The sequence below is a fragment of the Melozone crissalis genome, unplaced genomic scaffold, assembly GCF_028551555.1.
Source record: "Melozone crissalis strain CALT ecotype California unplaced genomic scaffold, PUWL_Pcris_2 ptg000034l_1, whole genome shotgun sequence".
NCBI classification, from domain to species: Eukaryota; Metazoa; Chordata; class Aves; order Passeriformes; family Passerellidae; genus Melozone; species Melozone crissalis.
This window is the reverse complement of record NW_026535812.1, coordinates 16,622,385-16,639,326: the sequence shown is the minus strand read 5'-3', so window position 1 is coordinate 16,639,326 and position 16,942 is coordinate 16,622,385. Positions and strand designations below refer to the sequence as shown.

Genomic DNA, 16,942 nt, shown 5'->3' with positions numbered 1-16,942 from the left:
TCAGATACAACCTACACATTTGAGAAGCACATCACAGCTGGTTAATTCTCACACAGAAATCTGCAGGACTCCCATTGCAAAGAACTCAATGTCAGTGTTTAGTGCGCAGTGAGGTGCCTGTCACCTCTCCAGCTCCCACATGTAATTATTCCTTGTTAAAAACAGCAGTTTATACAAGCCTTAGTGAAACCCACTTTTCTCTGGAAGTGAAGAGGTTACAGGTATCTGAGATGCTGCTGGCATTGAGTACTCACCACAGTTCAGCCTCCACATGTAACTTAATGAAAACAGCAGGACAAGGAATAATTTATGTGTAACTGATGCCTGAATGCAGCATCCTGCAGAAATATCTATTACTAATTAGAGTTTAAGAGTTCTGTAAGTATTCCCATTGTGTGTCTCTCATCTCCCTTTCCCACAGGTAACTGCTAATAATCAGTGAAATCTAGATGCATGGATCAACCTGTTCAGCTGAGGGTTTCCTTTGATCCAAGGGCTTTAAAACCACCAAAGTCCTAAGGAAATTGCTGCTCTGCTGTGGTGCCTGTAATTAGCCCTTTCTGAAAGTAGCCTTCCCCTTAAAAGGCAAGTATTCCTCCATGGATCCATGCTTTCAGAAAGCCTATTATTTTTTTGTAATTAGAATGGAAATGAAATGAAAAACCTTCAAGTAACTTTTCAAGAAAAACATACCAGGCTGCCATGCCATTCTGGTACCATACAGGTATCTCATGTTCACAACTCAGCAGAACTATAATACAGAAATGTGAGAGCAGCTCTGGGTTCAAGGAGGGTATTTTACTAAGTTTTCCCAGGGAGAACTCCTTGAACTCTTTCACAATAAAACAAGATATATGAGAAAAACAGCAGGGCCCTACACAGCAGGGGTAGCAGATGGAGCAGCCTGGGTTTACAGGGGACCTTTTCTTGATTGGCCTTTGTGTTTGTTTGGTTTTGATTGTGGGTCATTCCAGTGATGTTCTTTGTACTGCAATCCCATAAAAACGACATCTTCATGCTTGAGGGAGCTATAAATAGGGAAGCTGGGATGGAATTGCACAATGCCCCAGATGAATTGATATTGTGCAGTTCTGCTGGGATTGAAAGTCCAAAGGTTTTTAGGGGACAAAGCAGTGCAGGATCTCCCAGCATTAAGGATCACTTACAACTCCCAAGCCCCTTCTAACACAATTCACCACTGAGCCATGTGAAACTGCCAGGCAGCTCAATAAATAAGTCATCCTAAAATCCCAGTGGCTCAAATGCCTGCAAGTGATCTGAAAACACCAGAAAATCCTGCATGACTGACTCAAGAACTGACTTTAGATGTAGCTGGAAATTGAGTCATGGGGTCTACTTCTCCCCCTCAGAATACAAAAGAAACCAGAACCTACAACAGAAACACCAATGCTCAGCAATGTAAAATCCCAAATCGATTAGTGCACTGGAAGGGAAATAAGGAAAAATTTATTAAAACTATTTGTATTGAGAGAGCTGCTGAATAAGACAAAGTGCAAAGGACAGGACAGCATAAAACAGGATAACTGGGACCAACAGGATAAGATGGACTATTTATTATGTGTCCACCTCCTAGATCTTACCAGTTTCAAAAGGGGGACAAGGAAGACAGACTTCTACCATTGGTACACAACAAAAGCAGGAACTATGCAAGACAGCTACCATCAGAGAAAGGCCAATAATTCTGTGACTTGATGGTAAGACAGTAAAGACATTTATGTAAGAGAATTATTGGGAAAGAACATGAAAAGCTTTGGGATTAAAAAAAAGACATGCAAACCATCATCCAGATTTTATCCCACTTTTAAGCAGTCACATACCTAATATTGAGAAAATGTAACTGGTTTTATAGAACCTGCCAGTTCTACAGGCAGACTCAAAGTCCATCAGCTATTAAGAATCTGATGTACAGTATTTAAGTGAATCTATACTGAAATATAAAATCTATATACTACACTCGGATAAACTGTACCTGGCTTCATTTTGCTCTGGAAGACCATGCAAGGTAAGTCTGATCTATACTGCTCCTGAACCTTTTAAACTTTTAATTATTTTGTTTTAATCCAATATTCCAAAAAAAGCTTTATTTTCTGAAGCACCAGGAAAAAATGCATCTAAAACATATCAGGACATCAGAAATACATACCTGAGGCACTCCAATCCTTCTGCAAGCTTCCAAGAAATTCTCCACGTTTCGTCTGCATTTTGCCATTGTAAGTTTAGGCTGCAAAAAAGCAAAGGCATACAGTGTTCTTAACTGGCAAGGTTTTAAAAGATTTTACATTTTATTTAAATAAAACTCTTAATAAATCTCTTTGCCAAAAACATTGCGCTGACATAAGCTCGTCTAATTCAAAGCAGGCTCTGCTGAAGTTTGCTTTTCTTAGAAAACCATCCCAGTTTTCAAAGCTGTTTTATGAAAAGCTAAGTTATGAATGCTGGATGATTTTTAAAAAAGGACAGCTCTAAGCCCTGCAATATTTATATACACATTGTTATATAAAACTGGCTAACACTTTTAGTGACTACGTTATAATCATTTTAAAAATGCCTTTTGATGAAATGCACATCCATGGCTTGCATGCTGTGATTTCAGAGCAATTTCATGACATAAAACAATCTAGTTTGTTTTGGATTACTATAATGCAAAACTATATAAATATCAAACCATACTTCAATTAAAAAAGAGGTAAAAAAATAAAGGCTAGAGGAAATAAAAAAATAATGCCAGAAAACTGGAAGTGAAGCTTGCTGCTTGTCAGTCTGTTGTAGATTTGTTTAATGGAGCTGTCTGAATTGCACTCACTGGCATTTTTTCAACTGAGGTTTTTTTCTGCAGTCAGTTTTCACACCTCTTCAGACATACCACAGCACAGGCTCTGTCTTGTTCCTGCTCTCAAAGCTTATTCTCTTCCGGTTCAAGAGACACAAGTTCCCTGCTCCTATGAACATGCTCTGGAGCAGCAGGCAGCAGCCTCCAGGTGTTCAACCCTTCTCTAAGTGATGGGGTTTCCTCTGTCCCCTTCCTGTGCTGTGTTTCCCACCAAGGAAGCAGGTTAAAGCCAGCACTGGCTTCTTTCTCCCAAAGGACCAAGTGAGCACAAAGATCACCCTGTGCCTGGGCATGACGTGATGCCTCTTCTGCTCCTGGAGCCACGAGACTCCAGGCTGCCTCTTCCTTGGGATTCACATGACAAAGCCACAATTTCATTCCTAACACAGAACATTCAGCTGCACATCAAACCAGGCCATTGAAAAGATCTCACTGATGCAAGTCTCCTGAGCAGAGGCTCCCTGCCTTTGCTTAGAATGATCCCACAATGTGCTTGAAGTGTTGGTGTGTCCAGCTCAGTCGTTCTCAAAATAACAGGGCCAACTGCCTGGTCACATTGAGTCTCAGGGACACAATGACACACTTGGCAGCCCTGGAAGGGCCAGTTCAGATTCCAATCAACATGAAGACTCACTCCAAAAGAAGGATAAGTGAAGACTATGTGCATGTTTCAACTTCTTCCCCAAGGAACAATCTCTGTTTTTTTTTTCCTTATACGTACAATTTTAAAGGTGCACAACAAGCAATCTGCCTGTCCATATTACTTTCAAGTAGCTGATCCTAAATATTTTCACTGAACTTCCTGACTTCCACAAACACAAACTGGATAAATAATCTGTTGGTATCTCACAGATTTTGACCTTTCTCTAATTCTGTGCTTTCCCTACCAAACAGACTGCAATACTTCCCTGCTCTCAACAGTCCCCTGACAAAGCCACTGTTTTTCCTGTTATCACAAAGGTATGACAGGATTCGTTTTGTTCCAGGAGATGCCGTTCTCCAAGTCACCTGAGTGTGTTCTGCTAAAATTCCTAAGCAGAGGAATTTGTAGTGCTGTGGACACAGGAATCAACTTAGTCTCTGCCTGGTTTCACTGTCTTGTGTAGTGGGATCCTACTTGTTGTTATGTTTTCCTGAACTTCTCAGTCATTTTGATCTTTTAAAATATCCTATTTTAGTTTTCATGCCCAATTGTCTCATATTTCACTAATTTTGAAGTTAATGTGCCTAGGGAGCACATGAAAATGTTAGCATTTGCTTACAGTAATTTCCTTTAAATGAAACAAACCCAAACAGAATTTCATTTAGTGACACTGCAGACCTTTTTTAAACAGCACAGATGGTTACTTTTTGTCGTGTACCTTCACTGAGGAGAATGCTGACTTTAGTGCCTGTCTGAATGACAGGGCTTTGCAGGCTATCCCTGTGGGCAGCCATAAAGCAGAGTCACTGCTGCACACTTACAACTGCAGGCGAGGGCACGTGGATGCTGGGGACGGAGCGGGGCCGCACGTGGTTGGCCAAGTGGCACAGGACGACGCCGTCGGTGAGAGCCGCGCCGAGGTCGCTGGGCAGGGACACCTTCAGCCGCGACTCGATGTTCTGTGGGACACCAACAGGGACACACAGGGGCTCAGAGCCCTGCAGGGAACTCTGCATAGTTCCTGCATCACAACTCTGTCTGTCCTCATGGCATTGCCAATCAGCTTGCTGAATAACCCCAAGGAAAGCCTGTGCATTACTGTGGCCAGGGCTGGCCACGGTCTGGGAGCAACTGAGTTCAAGGAAGAACAGCTTTCATTGTACAGCACAGTGGACTAATGCAACCATTATTCAAAAATAATGGAAATCAGGCTCTAGGAACAGTATTTTTAACCATACATATTCTCAGAGAATGGTTTTGCCAAAGGAAGTGAAAATAATTGTCTTTGTGGGCTGGAGGACAACACAATTAACAAAAGTCAAGACAATATTTTTGCCTTTAAAATAAAAACTGAACTATTTGGCATAAGCAGTCCTTTAAAAAGAAGATAGCATTTGTTTAAGAGAATGAGTAAGAATTCAATTTAGGCTTTCAAACTCATTTAAAATGCTGTGTGAATACCACCAACTTGTAATACTGTAAAAAATTTAAGTATTAAAAAAAAATATTAAGCTTACCTGCAGAGCAGAACAAGAGACAGACTACAGAGAAAGCAATCTGAGATAACGTAAGAGAGGGTCTGCAAACACCACCAAGTTTTATCTAAGGTAGTTACCTTTCTCCTTTAGAGAAAGGAGACTGTCTTTACTTCAAATCTTCCCCCCAAAGAGAAATTTTTTTCTATCTGGAATGCTTATGGCTTTTAAGATTAGTTTCAGCAAATATATTCTTATTTATTGGGAAAATTTAACAATTAATTACAGCACCACAAGAAATCCCTTCATGATCTGCAGAAACAAGTCTGGGGCAAAGCAGGGCAGTACCTTAATGCCATGTGGCATTGCCAATATCCCTGTTTATTGTCATTGCACCTGGGCACACACCAGGAGTGTGGTGCCCCTGGGCAGACAAAAAGCATAAATATTAGAAACATTAGTGGCTCAAGTGTTCTGCACTTAACTAAGGATAAGGCAAGAATCAACAGACAGATCTAGAGCACATGAGGAAACCATGATGGCAGCACGACTGGCAGCAGTCTCTGCACTCCATCTGCTCATCTGTCAGCTTTATAGCAAAAAGAATTTTAAAAAAGACATTAAAAGGAGACAGTAAAGGCAACTTTCCAGGGAGCTCCTTACAAGTGTGAAAGCTGATAAGGAAGAAAGGAAACACACATAAAAGCAGAGTTCACCAGACATTTAAGAGAAGACCTGACATAATTTATTATACAGAATTTGAAGCTGACTCTACCTACCACAAACAACCAAGTGAACACCACCGCACCCATCTGAAAGAAGTGCACAGACTGTACCACACCATTTCATTTTGTTCAACTGTGCCCCATACTGGTTCAGTGAAACTTGTCCATAAGACAAAGGCAGATTTAGCAGGGTCACAAAGTGCATTTCCTGCTTTGTTCACATTCTGGCTCCTGGCAGCACTGACCTTGCGTAGCTGCTCTATCAGCTCCAGCTCCTCCTCGCGCTGCTTGGAGTTCTGTCTCACTCGAGGGTCTGCAGAATCATTAGCAGGAGACAAGGCACAGGTAGAGGATGAAGCAACAGCTAAAACAGTAGCATGAAGGAAAGAAAATCACTAAGCACAGTTTGGCTTTGTGTTGTTTGCTACTGCACTGCACACAAAGTTCCAGAATGGGTACGTTACATTCCTTTTCACAAATCTCCTTCTTACCTTTCATTATTAATCAATTAATGGTCTACCAACCTAAATGAGGGATGTCAACACATGATGATGTCAACACAATTCCCTCACTGTTTAGATTCTGATCTTTCTGTTGGATTGTAAGTCATGCACAAATGACAACAAAGTTCTGCCACATGCAGTTTGTTGAAATGGTTCCTGTCTTTCTCCAGAAATTGCAATTCTGTTACAGGCTACTGGGCAATGCAAGAATTATCAAGTTGTAGAAGGCTTGTGTGGCAAAGGTGTAAGTGCAGACCAGGATGAGCAAATTCTCACACTTGTACAGGTATGACAAAAGAATATTGGGCAGCTCCAAATAAAACCCTGTTTGTTCACAGCATATCTGATGTCATCTGTCTACAAATGGAATTCTAGAAGTAGTTTGATGATAAAGACCTGGGGTAACAAAACACTGCAAGCCCCAGGTAATGCAGATGTCAATATAATGTAGCAAAACTAGCTGATTTCTGAGCTATATAACCTACCTTTCTTGGCTCCATCCCTGACAGCTGTTCGGAAAAGGAAACTCTCGGGTCGCTGGGAAGGATTTCTATAGGAAGGCGGGGCTGCATGGCCAGGATATGGAGGGGAAAGGTGGACTAAACAAATGTGGAAAGGCACAGGAAAGGAAGGAGGAAGAAGGAAATGGTTAAATAGGAAATGGGTACAGCAATGTGGTAATTAAAAGAACAAACCAAAAATTTTAATGTAATGATGACAAAATAAATTACAGCCATGCATGATAAAAGCAGAGCAGGAAAAGGCACTTCCAAGGACACTTGCATGCAAAGCACATTCCACATACCAATTCCAACAACTGTTCTCACTCTTGCTGAATGCATCTGTGTGCCAAAGTCTCTATGAAGGCCTAAACCAGCCAAACTCTGTGCTCTGCCTAAGGACATTCTTCATCCCTTTAGTCTCTTCCCTTGTGTTTTTCTAAGGAGACCCAAGTAACTGGGTAAATTCTCACACAGAGCAGTGCCACAGACAGAGGTGGGAACAGATGTTCCCCTTTCTTCATAGGACAAATAAGCAAGCAGGCATTTTGACCTTATTTTTCAGAATCTTTTTCCTGTCCCTGTTACCTGTCTGAGCAGTAGGTGAGCCAGGGGAGATGGTAGATCTGTCATCACTCTGTGAACAAAAAAGCAGAAGAGTATGAGTGGTCCTAATCTGGAGAAGCTTTGATTACATTTTAATTTGCTCTGTTTTAAGAAAAGCTCCATCCATCTAAGTGTGTTTCAGAAAAATAACCAGAAATAAGAAAAACCACTGTATGTTGTTTCCCAAGTATTATCTTTGCAAAGACAAAGCTTTTTTCTTTTACAGAAATGATACAACTGCTCTTTTTCCTTAGGAAAAGCAATGATGAAACAGCCCTGACTGTGCAATGACAGATCATTGTTAACTTTTCCTTCCAACTCAAACTGAGAAGTGCTCCTTGCAAAGGGGACAGCAAAAAACAGGAATTAAGCAACATGCAGAATTGGCAATACAGCACTCCTGACAAGGGCACTCCTCTTTGACACCCTGCTAATGCAATACTGCTATTTACTGAACATCTGTCCCCAGTGAAACACACTGTGGTTTCATCACAGTGCTTACACAGACTAATGAATTCTTGTGAGGAATGAATTCAGCACAGCAGTTTCCACAGAAAAGAAAGAAACCTGCAAAGAATACAAGTGTACTTTTGATGAACTCAACTTGATCAAGAGTAAATGATCTTGTACAGAAAAAGCAACATCAAAGACAACTAAGAACCCCTTGGAGCAGAGATTGGTTACCATGTTTTATGGATCACGCCTCCTGTAGACACAGCCTAAAGCTAAGATGAGGTAATACACACTACAGTTTAATCAGGGGAATCAGGTTCATTCCCTACCTGAACTTTTGATTAGATGCTGACAGACTAACACCTGTTTAAACCGATGTCTGGATCCAAGATTTTTTTGTTGGCTCTAGTGGTGAATGATAATAGCAAGAGATACCTTGACAGGACTGAAGGTAGAGGCACTAGGCAGGGTAGTAGCACAGCTCTCTTGGTTCAACCCTGAGAGTGACTGAATGCAGAAAGAAAGAGAAGGCAGTAGCAGAATTAGTGAGCAGCTGACAGGTACACAAAGGTGGAAGTAAAAATGAAGAGGTGATCACAATCACATTCTTAGAAACACTCAACAAGCAGCACACCAATACTTGCTGAATTATACTTAAAGCCTTCCTATCCTCCTGAACTTTCTGGGAGGTATAGTGCTTCTTTTACATATAATATGGTGACATTAAAAACAGAATTAAGAACAGTGAGTGAGGCAAAAGCTTCTTTAGTAACACCTATGCCATCAGAAAAAAAGAAATTTTACCCTACAATGGTCCATTCTAGGCAATCATTAAAACTAAATAGGTTCCTCTTTAGTGTTTTGAGGATGTTATGCATGTCTGAAAAATGAGGGAAACCCATGTACAAGAGGCTCAGTAATACACACTTTGTATCTGCCACAAACACTAACAACTGGTCCTTGTGATTACCCACGAAGCAGATGAGGTTCTGTGGGTAGAATCTCACTCTTGGGGAAGATGTCAGTGTCAGGATTTACAGTGTTGCCATAAATAAAGTGCAGTCATGTTTCAATTATGACCAGTATCAAACCCAGCCAAATAAATAACTTTTCCTGTTTAAAGAACAGGGGCTGTTGTTGTGCCCATCTGTCACTGACAGGCAGATCTAGGAGGTGAAATTCTGTGTCTCACTGAAAGCACCATCAGAACTTCAACATTTGAGGATTGAATGGCCCACTATGCCTTCTGAAACAGCATTCAAATAGCAAAGTGACAGTTCAGCACAGGAAAGAACATCAAATGACACATAGAAACTCTACAGGTAGTGAAAGACACATTTGGGAGTTAGTTCTTAAAACATTTGCAACTTTTCTGCCACTTCAGACCAGCACAGCCAGAAGGACTAGAAGGGAAGGTTTACACTCAGGGCCAGCCTTAAATACAAATGTTTTTAGGCCCTGTACAGACTTACAGCTGGTCCTCAGGATTGCCTCTTTGTCCAGAGCAGGGCAGAGCCAAAATGGTGGTTTTTTGTTTTTTTTTTTTAAGAGTTTCAAGTATCACTTGTCTTAGACAACACATTATCTAGCACATGAGAACATTAAAATAAACCAGAACTAGGCGCTCTGTACCATCAAGGTATCTGCTTATTCCTGTGTGAACAGAGCAGGGCAAGCTTGACACAGATTAAGAAGAAGGGGTCACCATGCACACAGCCAGCAGTGGGCACAGGGAAGGGGACACAGCACAGCACAGGAGGGACAATCACAACACCAACACACCGCATGCTCTTCACCTGTTTGCGAGTGCTTGGCCTCCTTTTAATGGTATTGGTGTTATTGTCAATCTCAAACACAAAGAGAGGCTCAAAGCCATTCTGTCAGGGACAGTGAGGAAAGAAAGAGAGGGAAGAAAGGAAGAAGTGATGCAAAGAATGACTGTGAGAAAAGGCAGCCACAACACTAAAGGAGTCAGGAGGCTGCAGCTCAGACTTACACCACCCTCTGCACATGCTGCACGCAGTCTTTAGGCCTAGCACTGAAGTCACAAAAATTTCCCTGTGCCAGAAACAACTGCAGATACAGGGAGCGCCAAAGGAGAGCCCAACCAGAACTCTGCATGAACCAAATAAGGATATTTTAAGAGAATTTGGTTATTCAACATTTGAATACACAAATGAATGCAAAGGTCTGAGAGAAAACTCCAGGGTACAAGTCTGCATAAGTCAAGTCCTGCTTATTTTACCCATAACCATTATTTGTAACACTCTGGTGCTTAACTTAAATGCAGTTTTAACTTCAGATGTTTCAGAGATCCTGTGTGCTAACAGTAATATGACAGACTCAGGCCACATTTGAGACCACAACAAGAAAACAACACAAGGAAGGGAGCATAAGGCAGCAATGACACAAAGGTTGTGAGAGGATGAGGTCACAGCAGCTGCCTGATGCTTCTCAAGCACCTTGTGGGCTTCACAACAGAGAAACTGAGCAGCAGTTTGAGAGGTTGTTTTGGGGTTTTCTCCCCCTTTAACAGCAGCAACATTGTAAGGGACAGTGTAGGAGAAAACAAAAAACTATTTGGAGAAAAATGAGATTTAGAAGCAATGAAGGCTGAAACCAAGTCATTAGCTAAGTCTGAAAGCTTAACACCAGCCCTAAAAGTAATATCCATTGTAACAAATGGAACTATCCTTGTGAGAACAGCAAGAGGTTCTGACTAACATAAAACTTTTATTTTTTCAGAGAGGCCAGTGATTACACTTCTTCAACAACATTTTAGTCAGGTTATCCATCACAGGTCAACACAAAGAAATCCACCACAGTGTGCAATGAAGTTCTACAGCCAGATTCCACTTCAAATCACAGGTATGCAGGAGGAACCACAACCAAAGGGAATCATTAACATCCACACAAGGTATGGGCAATCATTCTGGGACTTCAAACCAACTGTCCTGACATTGTTTATAAACAGAAGGAAATGGTCAGAGTAACCTGTGCAACATGAATACATTTTAATTTTAATTAGTGATTAAAGACAACAAAAAGATGACCAAAAGAAATACCAAATATTTTAAAAAGGAGATTCACAACTGTAATTTTTTGTTAAAGCAGTAACAATGCCAGAAGAGTAAAGCAGTAAAATAAAAGCTCTGCTTTTAATTGCTTTTTACTTGTTTTCTAGCTACGTATTAGATTTAGTACTTTTAAAAGCTTTTTCTTATGGCCTCAGAAATTAGACCTAGCTAAAATTCAAACACATAAGGACAGGGGAAATGTCAAATGAAACACAACAGAATATAAAAAGGTAAAAACAATGTAAACTCTAATAATTTCTTGAAGCAATCTGATGACCATTTTCTTGATGTTTTTACCTTTACACAAAAGATGGAACAAATTCATGAGCCAGTATGGGCCTAAAGTTTCAGTTACAGTAATTGCCAGAAACAGCTGCCCTGGCATATGTGATCATCAGGCACAGTGTGGATTTCCACCACAGAAGACAGCTACAGATCACAAACCTCTGCATTTTATATACTATTATAATTTAGTGCTGCTGAAAAATATGAGGAACCAAATGAAAAATGAAGGGAGAAATTATTGCTTTCAATCCTTCCCTGCCAGCCTGGTCACTCTTTTTGTGAAGTAAAAGGATGTAACTTGGTTAAAGACAAGAAAGGAAACAAACAGCAATGGTAGCCAGTTTCAATGTAGTTTCTGAAAATTCTGTATCTTAATTTACAACAAAGGTCATGTGATCACAGAATCAAATAGAAATGGGGTTCCTAGAGGCACCTTCAAGTATGTTCCAAAGACAATTCGCTGACAACAAAGAATCATCCCAATCCAAACTACTGCTGTTCTACTGCTTTTTATGACCTAACTATGGAAGCACATTTTAATATGCTCATTGATACTGATTTCTCTAAACAGCCACATGATTATTAAATTTCTCTCTAACATTTTAAGCTTTCTTTCTCACCCATAAAGTGATAGTCTTACAAAAGCAGAAAATCCAAAAAGTCTGAATAAAGACACAGTAAATACCTTGACCAACACATTCAGGAGAGAGACACTCTAACCAAGAGCACTGCCTAAAGAAAATTTAGGCAGATAATGGGAGCACATAAATCAAGAAAATAAAGTCTAGGCATGCAGTCATGCAACAGCAGGCAAATCAGGTGTATTTTTAATTTTCTAGACATGGATTATGACATTTATTAGATTTTTTAGTTATGCTACATTGCTAAGATGCCACAAAGGAAGAAATAGCATAAAACATGAAATATGTGCACACTTGTTTTTATTTTTGATAAGTGTTCAAAATAGATTATTTTTAAGACATTTGCCCTAATAAACAATAAAACTGTATGAGGAGTATTTAATGATTTATAGCATTCATAAGTAGAACAGTTTTTTCTTGTGCCAAGTATTTCTAAACCCCATGTGCAGGACACAGACAAGTTAAAGCAGAAGGCAGAACCAAGCATTAAAACTGCTTCCTTGCCACTGAAGAGCACATCAATTAGGAAGCAAGCTGAATGGCAAAGATATAAAATCAGAACAACTAGAGATGAATTCTTCATTTTAGAAACTGTTCTTTACTATCAGTAATTGTCTTCTGCTCTCAAACAAAATATAAACTTTAATTATTTTGTGGAAAAACATCATTGTATTATTAGCAAATGTCCGACAGCTAAAGTGTCAACATGTTCATAACATCATAGTTCACAGCTAAGCTACTTTTCAAAGGAGGTGGTCATGTTTTATGCTATTTAGATTAGCTCTAAAAGAGTTGGTCTAATCTGAGACAATCATTACATGTTGTCATTTCTATGCTCTAGAATCTGCCACAGAAAAAGGCCATGACGTGCAGGATCTTACCACTAACAAGGCACTATCATCAGTATGCTGAGACCTTCTGGATGGAAAGGGACACTGGGAGGTGGGAGAGATGGAGCAATGTCAGAAACACACACAATGTCAGAAACACATGGTATGTGAACAGACAGACATTTTGGAACATGTACTGCTTGCTTGTAGCACTGTGAGGCTCTTTAAAACAATCCCTGAAGTGTCTGTAACTCTGTAGGAATACACAGCCTCATGACCCAGGATCTACAGAGCAGTCACATTACTTAAGGAATCAATTATTCTGCTTTCTGTGTTGTGTCCAGCAAATACAGAACACTATGCATTCACAGTGCTGACTCTGGTAGAACAAAGGACCTTTTAAAAGAATAAATTAAGAACAGAAAAACATTAAGAAGAAAAAGGAGCAAAAAACTATTTCAATTACCCCACGTTTTGCTAATTTTCTAACAAAAAGAGCTGCAAAACACTGCTAAAGAACTGTTATATTTGTTATAATATTAAAAGTTTTGATCTAATTAACATTAAGTGAATTTATAATCAAAATCACGACATGATTTTGATTATAAATACTACATTATTGTAAAACTATAGTAGAAAAAAGCTTATAAAAATATTTATTCCTTTTTCTGACAATCCTCAAAATTCTAATGCTTAATATTTCTGGGACAACTGGTGATCTAATAAAAGGAAACTGGGAGAAAACTGATTTGTGAAGGATGACTGTAACACTGTAACTTGACTGAACACTCCTGTTAGAATATAAACTGCACTGCTCACAAGGAGCAGGTTAGAATAGAATATGAAATATATTTTCTGCAGAGAACATAGGAAAACATACAAAAAATAATAAAGCAACACACTTGGACAGGCAATCTGAACAGAAGAAAATTCTAGGCTGAGCCCATTAAGAAAACCCCAACCCAAGGCTTAATAGTATGTGAAAAAACTATGCTATAACCCAATTTTGAGGTATTTTCCACAATAAGGATAACTCTGATGGAGAGCTAGGAATTTAAGTGCTGACATCCATACTAATGCTCTTACTGGACTCTTACCTCACTATCCATTGGACTTTGTTTCTGAGGACTTAAGGAGGCTTTATGCTACACAGAAAAAGAAAAAACAAAACTTAAAATAATGTCACAGAGAAATAAAAGCTCACAAGCAAGCAGCATAACTTAAAAGTGTTTGAAAACAGAGGTCTCAGTTTTTTTAAATAGAATGTGCACTGGGTTCACTGAGCTGAAACTTCCCCAATATTAGTAAAAAATCAGCCTTTATTTCACATTCAAACAAACAAAAATTTAAAATTATGCATATGAAAGATGCACAATAAACCCAAAATATAACTCATGTGAGGAATTTAACTGCTGAGAATAAAGTGGTCATGAACAAAGGAAATAGAAGAAAAATACCCAAAAGTCAAACCCAAACCAGAAACCCCAGGAGACTCATCAATGAACAACATGCATCCTATAAGCTTAATATTTAACTAATACACTGAGCTGAATCTTTAATAAGCAGCTTTACTACAAAATAGTGCCAGAGGCCTAAGAAGAGTTGTTGCTAATGAAAAGCCTAGTTTTAGGCAGCTAAGACCTTTTTCTAGACTAACTTTATACATTAAATATAAGCAATAAACCATGCTTTGCCTCTCTGCAGACCACTCTAAACACAAAATAAATATTAACTGTCATATTTCTTAAATTTGTGATGGTAAGTGTCAAGTAAGTGACCAGAGCAGCAAACAGTAAACCAAATTTAAACCAACTATCATATAAAAAAACTGGCATGCTAAACAGAAGACATGAGTGCAGAGATAGAGACAGTGAAGACACAGTGCTCAGAGCGAGTGCCTGATGTACCACAGGTCTGCACCCACGCTTTGCCCAGAACAAACTAATTTTATTATCACAAAACAGCAAAATAGATCCGGCAGCATTAAATTTTTGTGTGTATGATTATTTCCTCCCTGCCAAATTTGTCTTCAAAATTAAACTGCCTCTATGCCTTCTCAGAGAAAGGCCTCTTCTTTCTTAAACCAATGCCATCACATCTATGCAAATGAAAATTGCAAGTATGAGGTGAAATATGCAAAAATCAGAATTCTTTGCAACAATCACATTTTGGGTAAATCTTCCATCTTCCTCCTCAGTTCTAGCTGTGCCTGTATTAAGCTACAGCACCAACACTTAATGGACTTAAATGGTATTTGTCCAAATTCTTTATGAAGTGCCAGGAGTATAACATACAAGCAGTAATTATCAAGGCAATTAGTTATAATTAAGGGATTCAGAGAAGATAAAATATGAAGTAGGTACTGAAAGGAGGCACCTTAACAAAGTCAAGGACAGCTTCTCTCTGGATCTGCTTGGTTCTCATCCTCTCCTCCTCGTACTGCAGGGCTGCCAGCTGCGCCTCGCGGCGCGTGCGCTCGATGTGCCGGCGCTGCAGCTCCGCGTCCGCGCTGGGCACCTGCAACCAAACAGGCACCAGGGGCTGTGAGGCTGCAGATGGGCTGTGGAGAAACTGCCCACGTCTAATGGGGAACAGCACTTTGGTTTCACATCAAACCCATTCAAAACTAATGGAATTCTATGTGTTACCTGGGTGTGGTGACTTGATAGCGAGAGAAAATAAGGTGAATCAGGCAGGGGTCTGACAAATGCAAAAACAGAGAGTAAGTAGACTTTTAATCTTAAATCCAAAAATTCTGCATACATGAATTGTCAGCAACACACAAGTAGCTGATGAAATCAGAAGAGTAACTGTCTACTAACAGCTGTGATGATGATTTAACACTGTGAATGACAGATTTTGTGAGTAATTTCTATTTTTTCTCCTAAATTGCAATAACATTTTTTTACAGCACAAGATGTACCAGTGGGGTTGTACACTTGGCCTACTACATTGACATACTCAGTACTTTATACCCATTCTCTAAGAGTAACCAAACCAGGAATTCTTCACATGATCCTCATTTAGAGGTACAACTGCATAGTATGGTTATTTGAGGGAGGGGAAAATAATAAAATGAATCAGCAGAAACACTCAATTTCTTTTTCCCTACCTCTCTGTCCTGTCCACATAACTCCTTAGTATTTGATGCTCTCTGTCTTGCATCAAATTTAGAGTTTCAGGTCTTCGTAATTCATCTGTATCCCTGCAGGTAAGACACCAGGTGGAAGGGGATTTGGCCACTGATGCATATAGACTACTGTCAGATTAATTCTACTCTAGATTACAACTGGTTTTGTGAGAGAAATGCCAAAATAATTAGCTTCAGATAATCAGAAAAGTGACATTTGGACTACAGAAATCACATTGTGATACCAAGTCAGATCACAACTGCAGTTTGTAATTAAACACAACTTGCTGAATTAACAATGATTTTAAAATACACAAAGATGGATTCTCTCTTTTAAGACGATATTTGGGTTATTACAGGCCTTATTCTGCTCTGGAAAGAGCAGAATTATTTTAAACATCAGGACCCCTGGGTATTTTCAGCACTAATCTGCTCACCTCACCAGTCAGGTGACTGCCAGTGCCACAAGCCCTCAAAGCCACAAGGTAAACAAGAACCCATCTGGCTCTTATCCATCATATCAACAATAAGAGAGAAATTCTGCAGTCAGTTCTTTGCCAGAAGGCAGCTGTTAGCACTGAAACAATTCCCAAGGTCCAAAGCCCACAGCATGTACCCTGACATGTTGCTGCCTGGAAACAAAGTTGATGGAAATCAAGGAGCTTCCTCCTGACAGCCTAAACTCTGCGACCTCGGCTCCTGGGACAGCCATGGAACACAGACACACTTCACCATGCATTTCCAAAAAATGTCAGTCCAGCTGGCTGTGTGCACACTTAGGGCCTTTTCCTCATGGAGATGAGATGTGGAAGACCCAGATGTTACAGGTCTCTTCTGTTACTTAAATTAGCACTGAAGCACATGACAAAGCCATTACTTAGAGCTGTTTTGAACAGACAGGACTGGGTTCAGCTCAGTGCCAAGGAGTGTGTTCAGAGCAGAGTACACACAGCTTTGGTGCATCAGGAATGCACCACAGTCTGTCCAGAGGCATAAACTGTATTTATTTAATTGAATCAACTAATATAAGTACTCTTGAGATGAAGTCTGTGTTACATCCAACTTTCAGTTTTAATGGCTCCAGCATGCTAAAGAAAAAAAAAAGAAGAGGCTGGCTGCCAAGGCATTTGCACAGAATTACTGTGGAAGCACTTTACAGCTTGTGGTTGCCACAAAATAAAATATTTGACTAATACAAGCTTAAAATACAAAAAATTACTCAT

General features: G+C 39.7%; 1 protein-coding gene across 1 annotated transcript in view; it reads right to left on the bottom strand.

The window, feature by feature from the left end:
* LRCH3 (leucine rich repeats and calponin homology domain containing 3) overlaps positions 1-16,942 on the bottom strand; it is a 55,123-nt gene that overhangs the window by 296 nt on the left and 37,885 nt on the right. Inside the window, exons 11-22 of the mRNA XM_054282371.1 lie at positions 15,702-15,794; positions 15,238-15,289; positions 14,966-15,106; positions 13,687-13,734; positions 12,641-12,694; positions 9,553-9,633; positions 8,192-8,263; positions 7,286-7,334; positions 6,683-6,796; positions 5,940-6,058; positions 4,316-4,453; positions 2,165-2,242 (exon numbers count right to left, since the gene is read on the bottom strand). Of these exons, the coding sequence (XP_054138346.1) occupies positions 2,165-2,242; positions 4,316-4,453; positions 5,940-6,058; positions 6,683-6,796; positions 7,286-7,334; positions 8,192-8,263; positions 9,553-9,633; positions 12,641-12,694; positions 13,687-13,734; positions 14,966-15,106; positions 15,238-15,289; positions 15,702-15,794 (1,039 nt within the window). The remainder of the gene's footprint in view (positions 1-2,164; positions 2,243-4,315; positions 4,454-5,939; positions 6,059-6,682; positions 6,797-7,285; positions 7,335-8,191; positions 8,264-9,552; positions 9,634-12,640; positions 12,695-13,686; positions 13,735-14,965; positions 15,107-15,237; positions 15,290-15,701; positions 15,795-16,942) is intronic.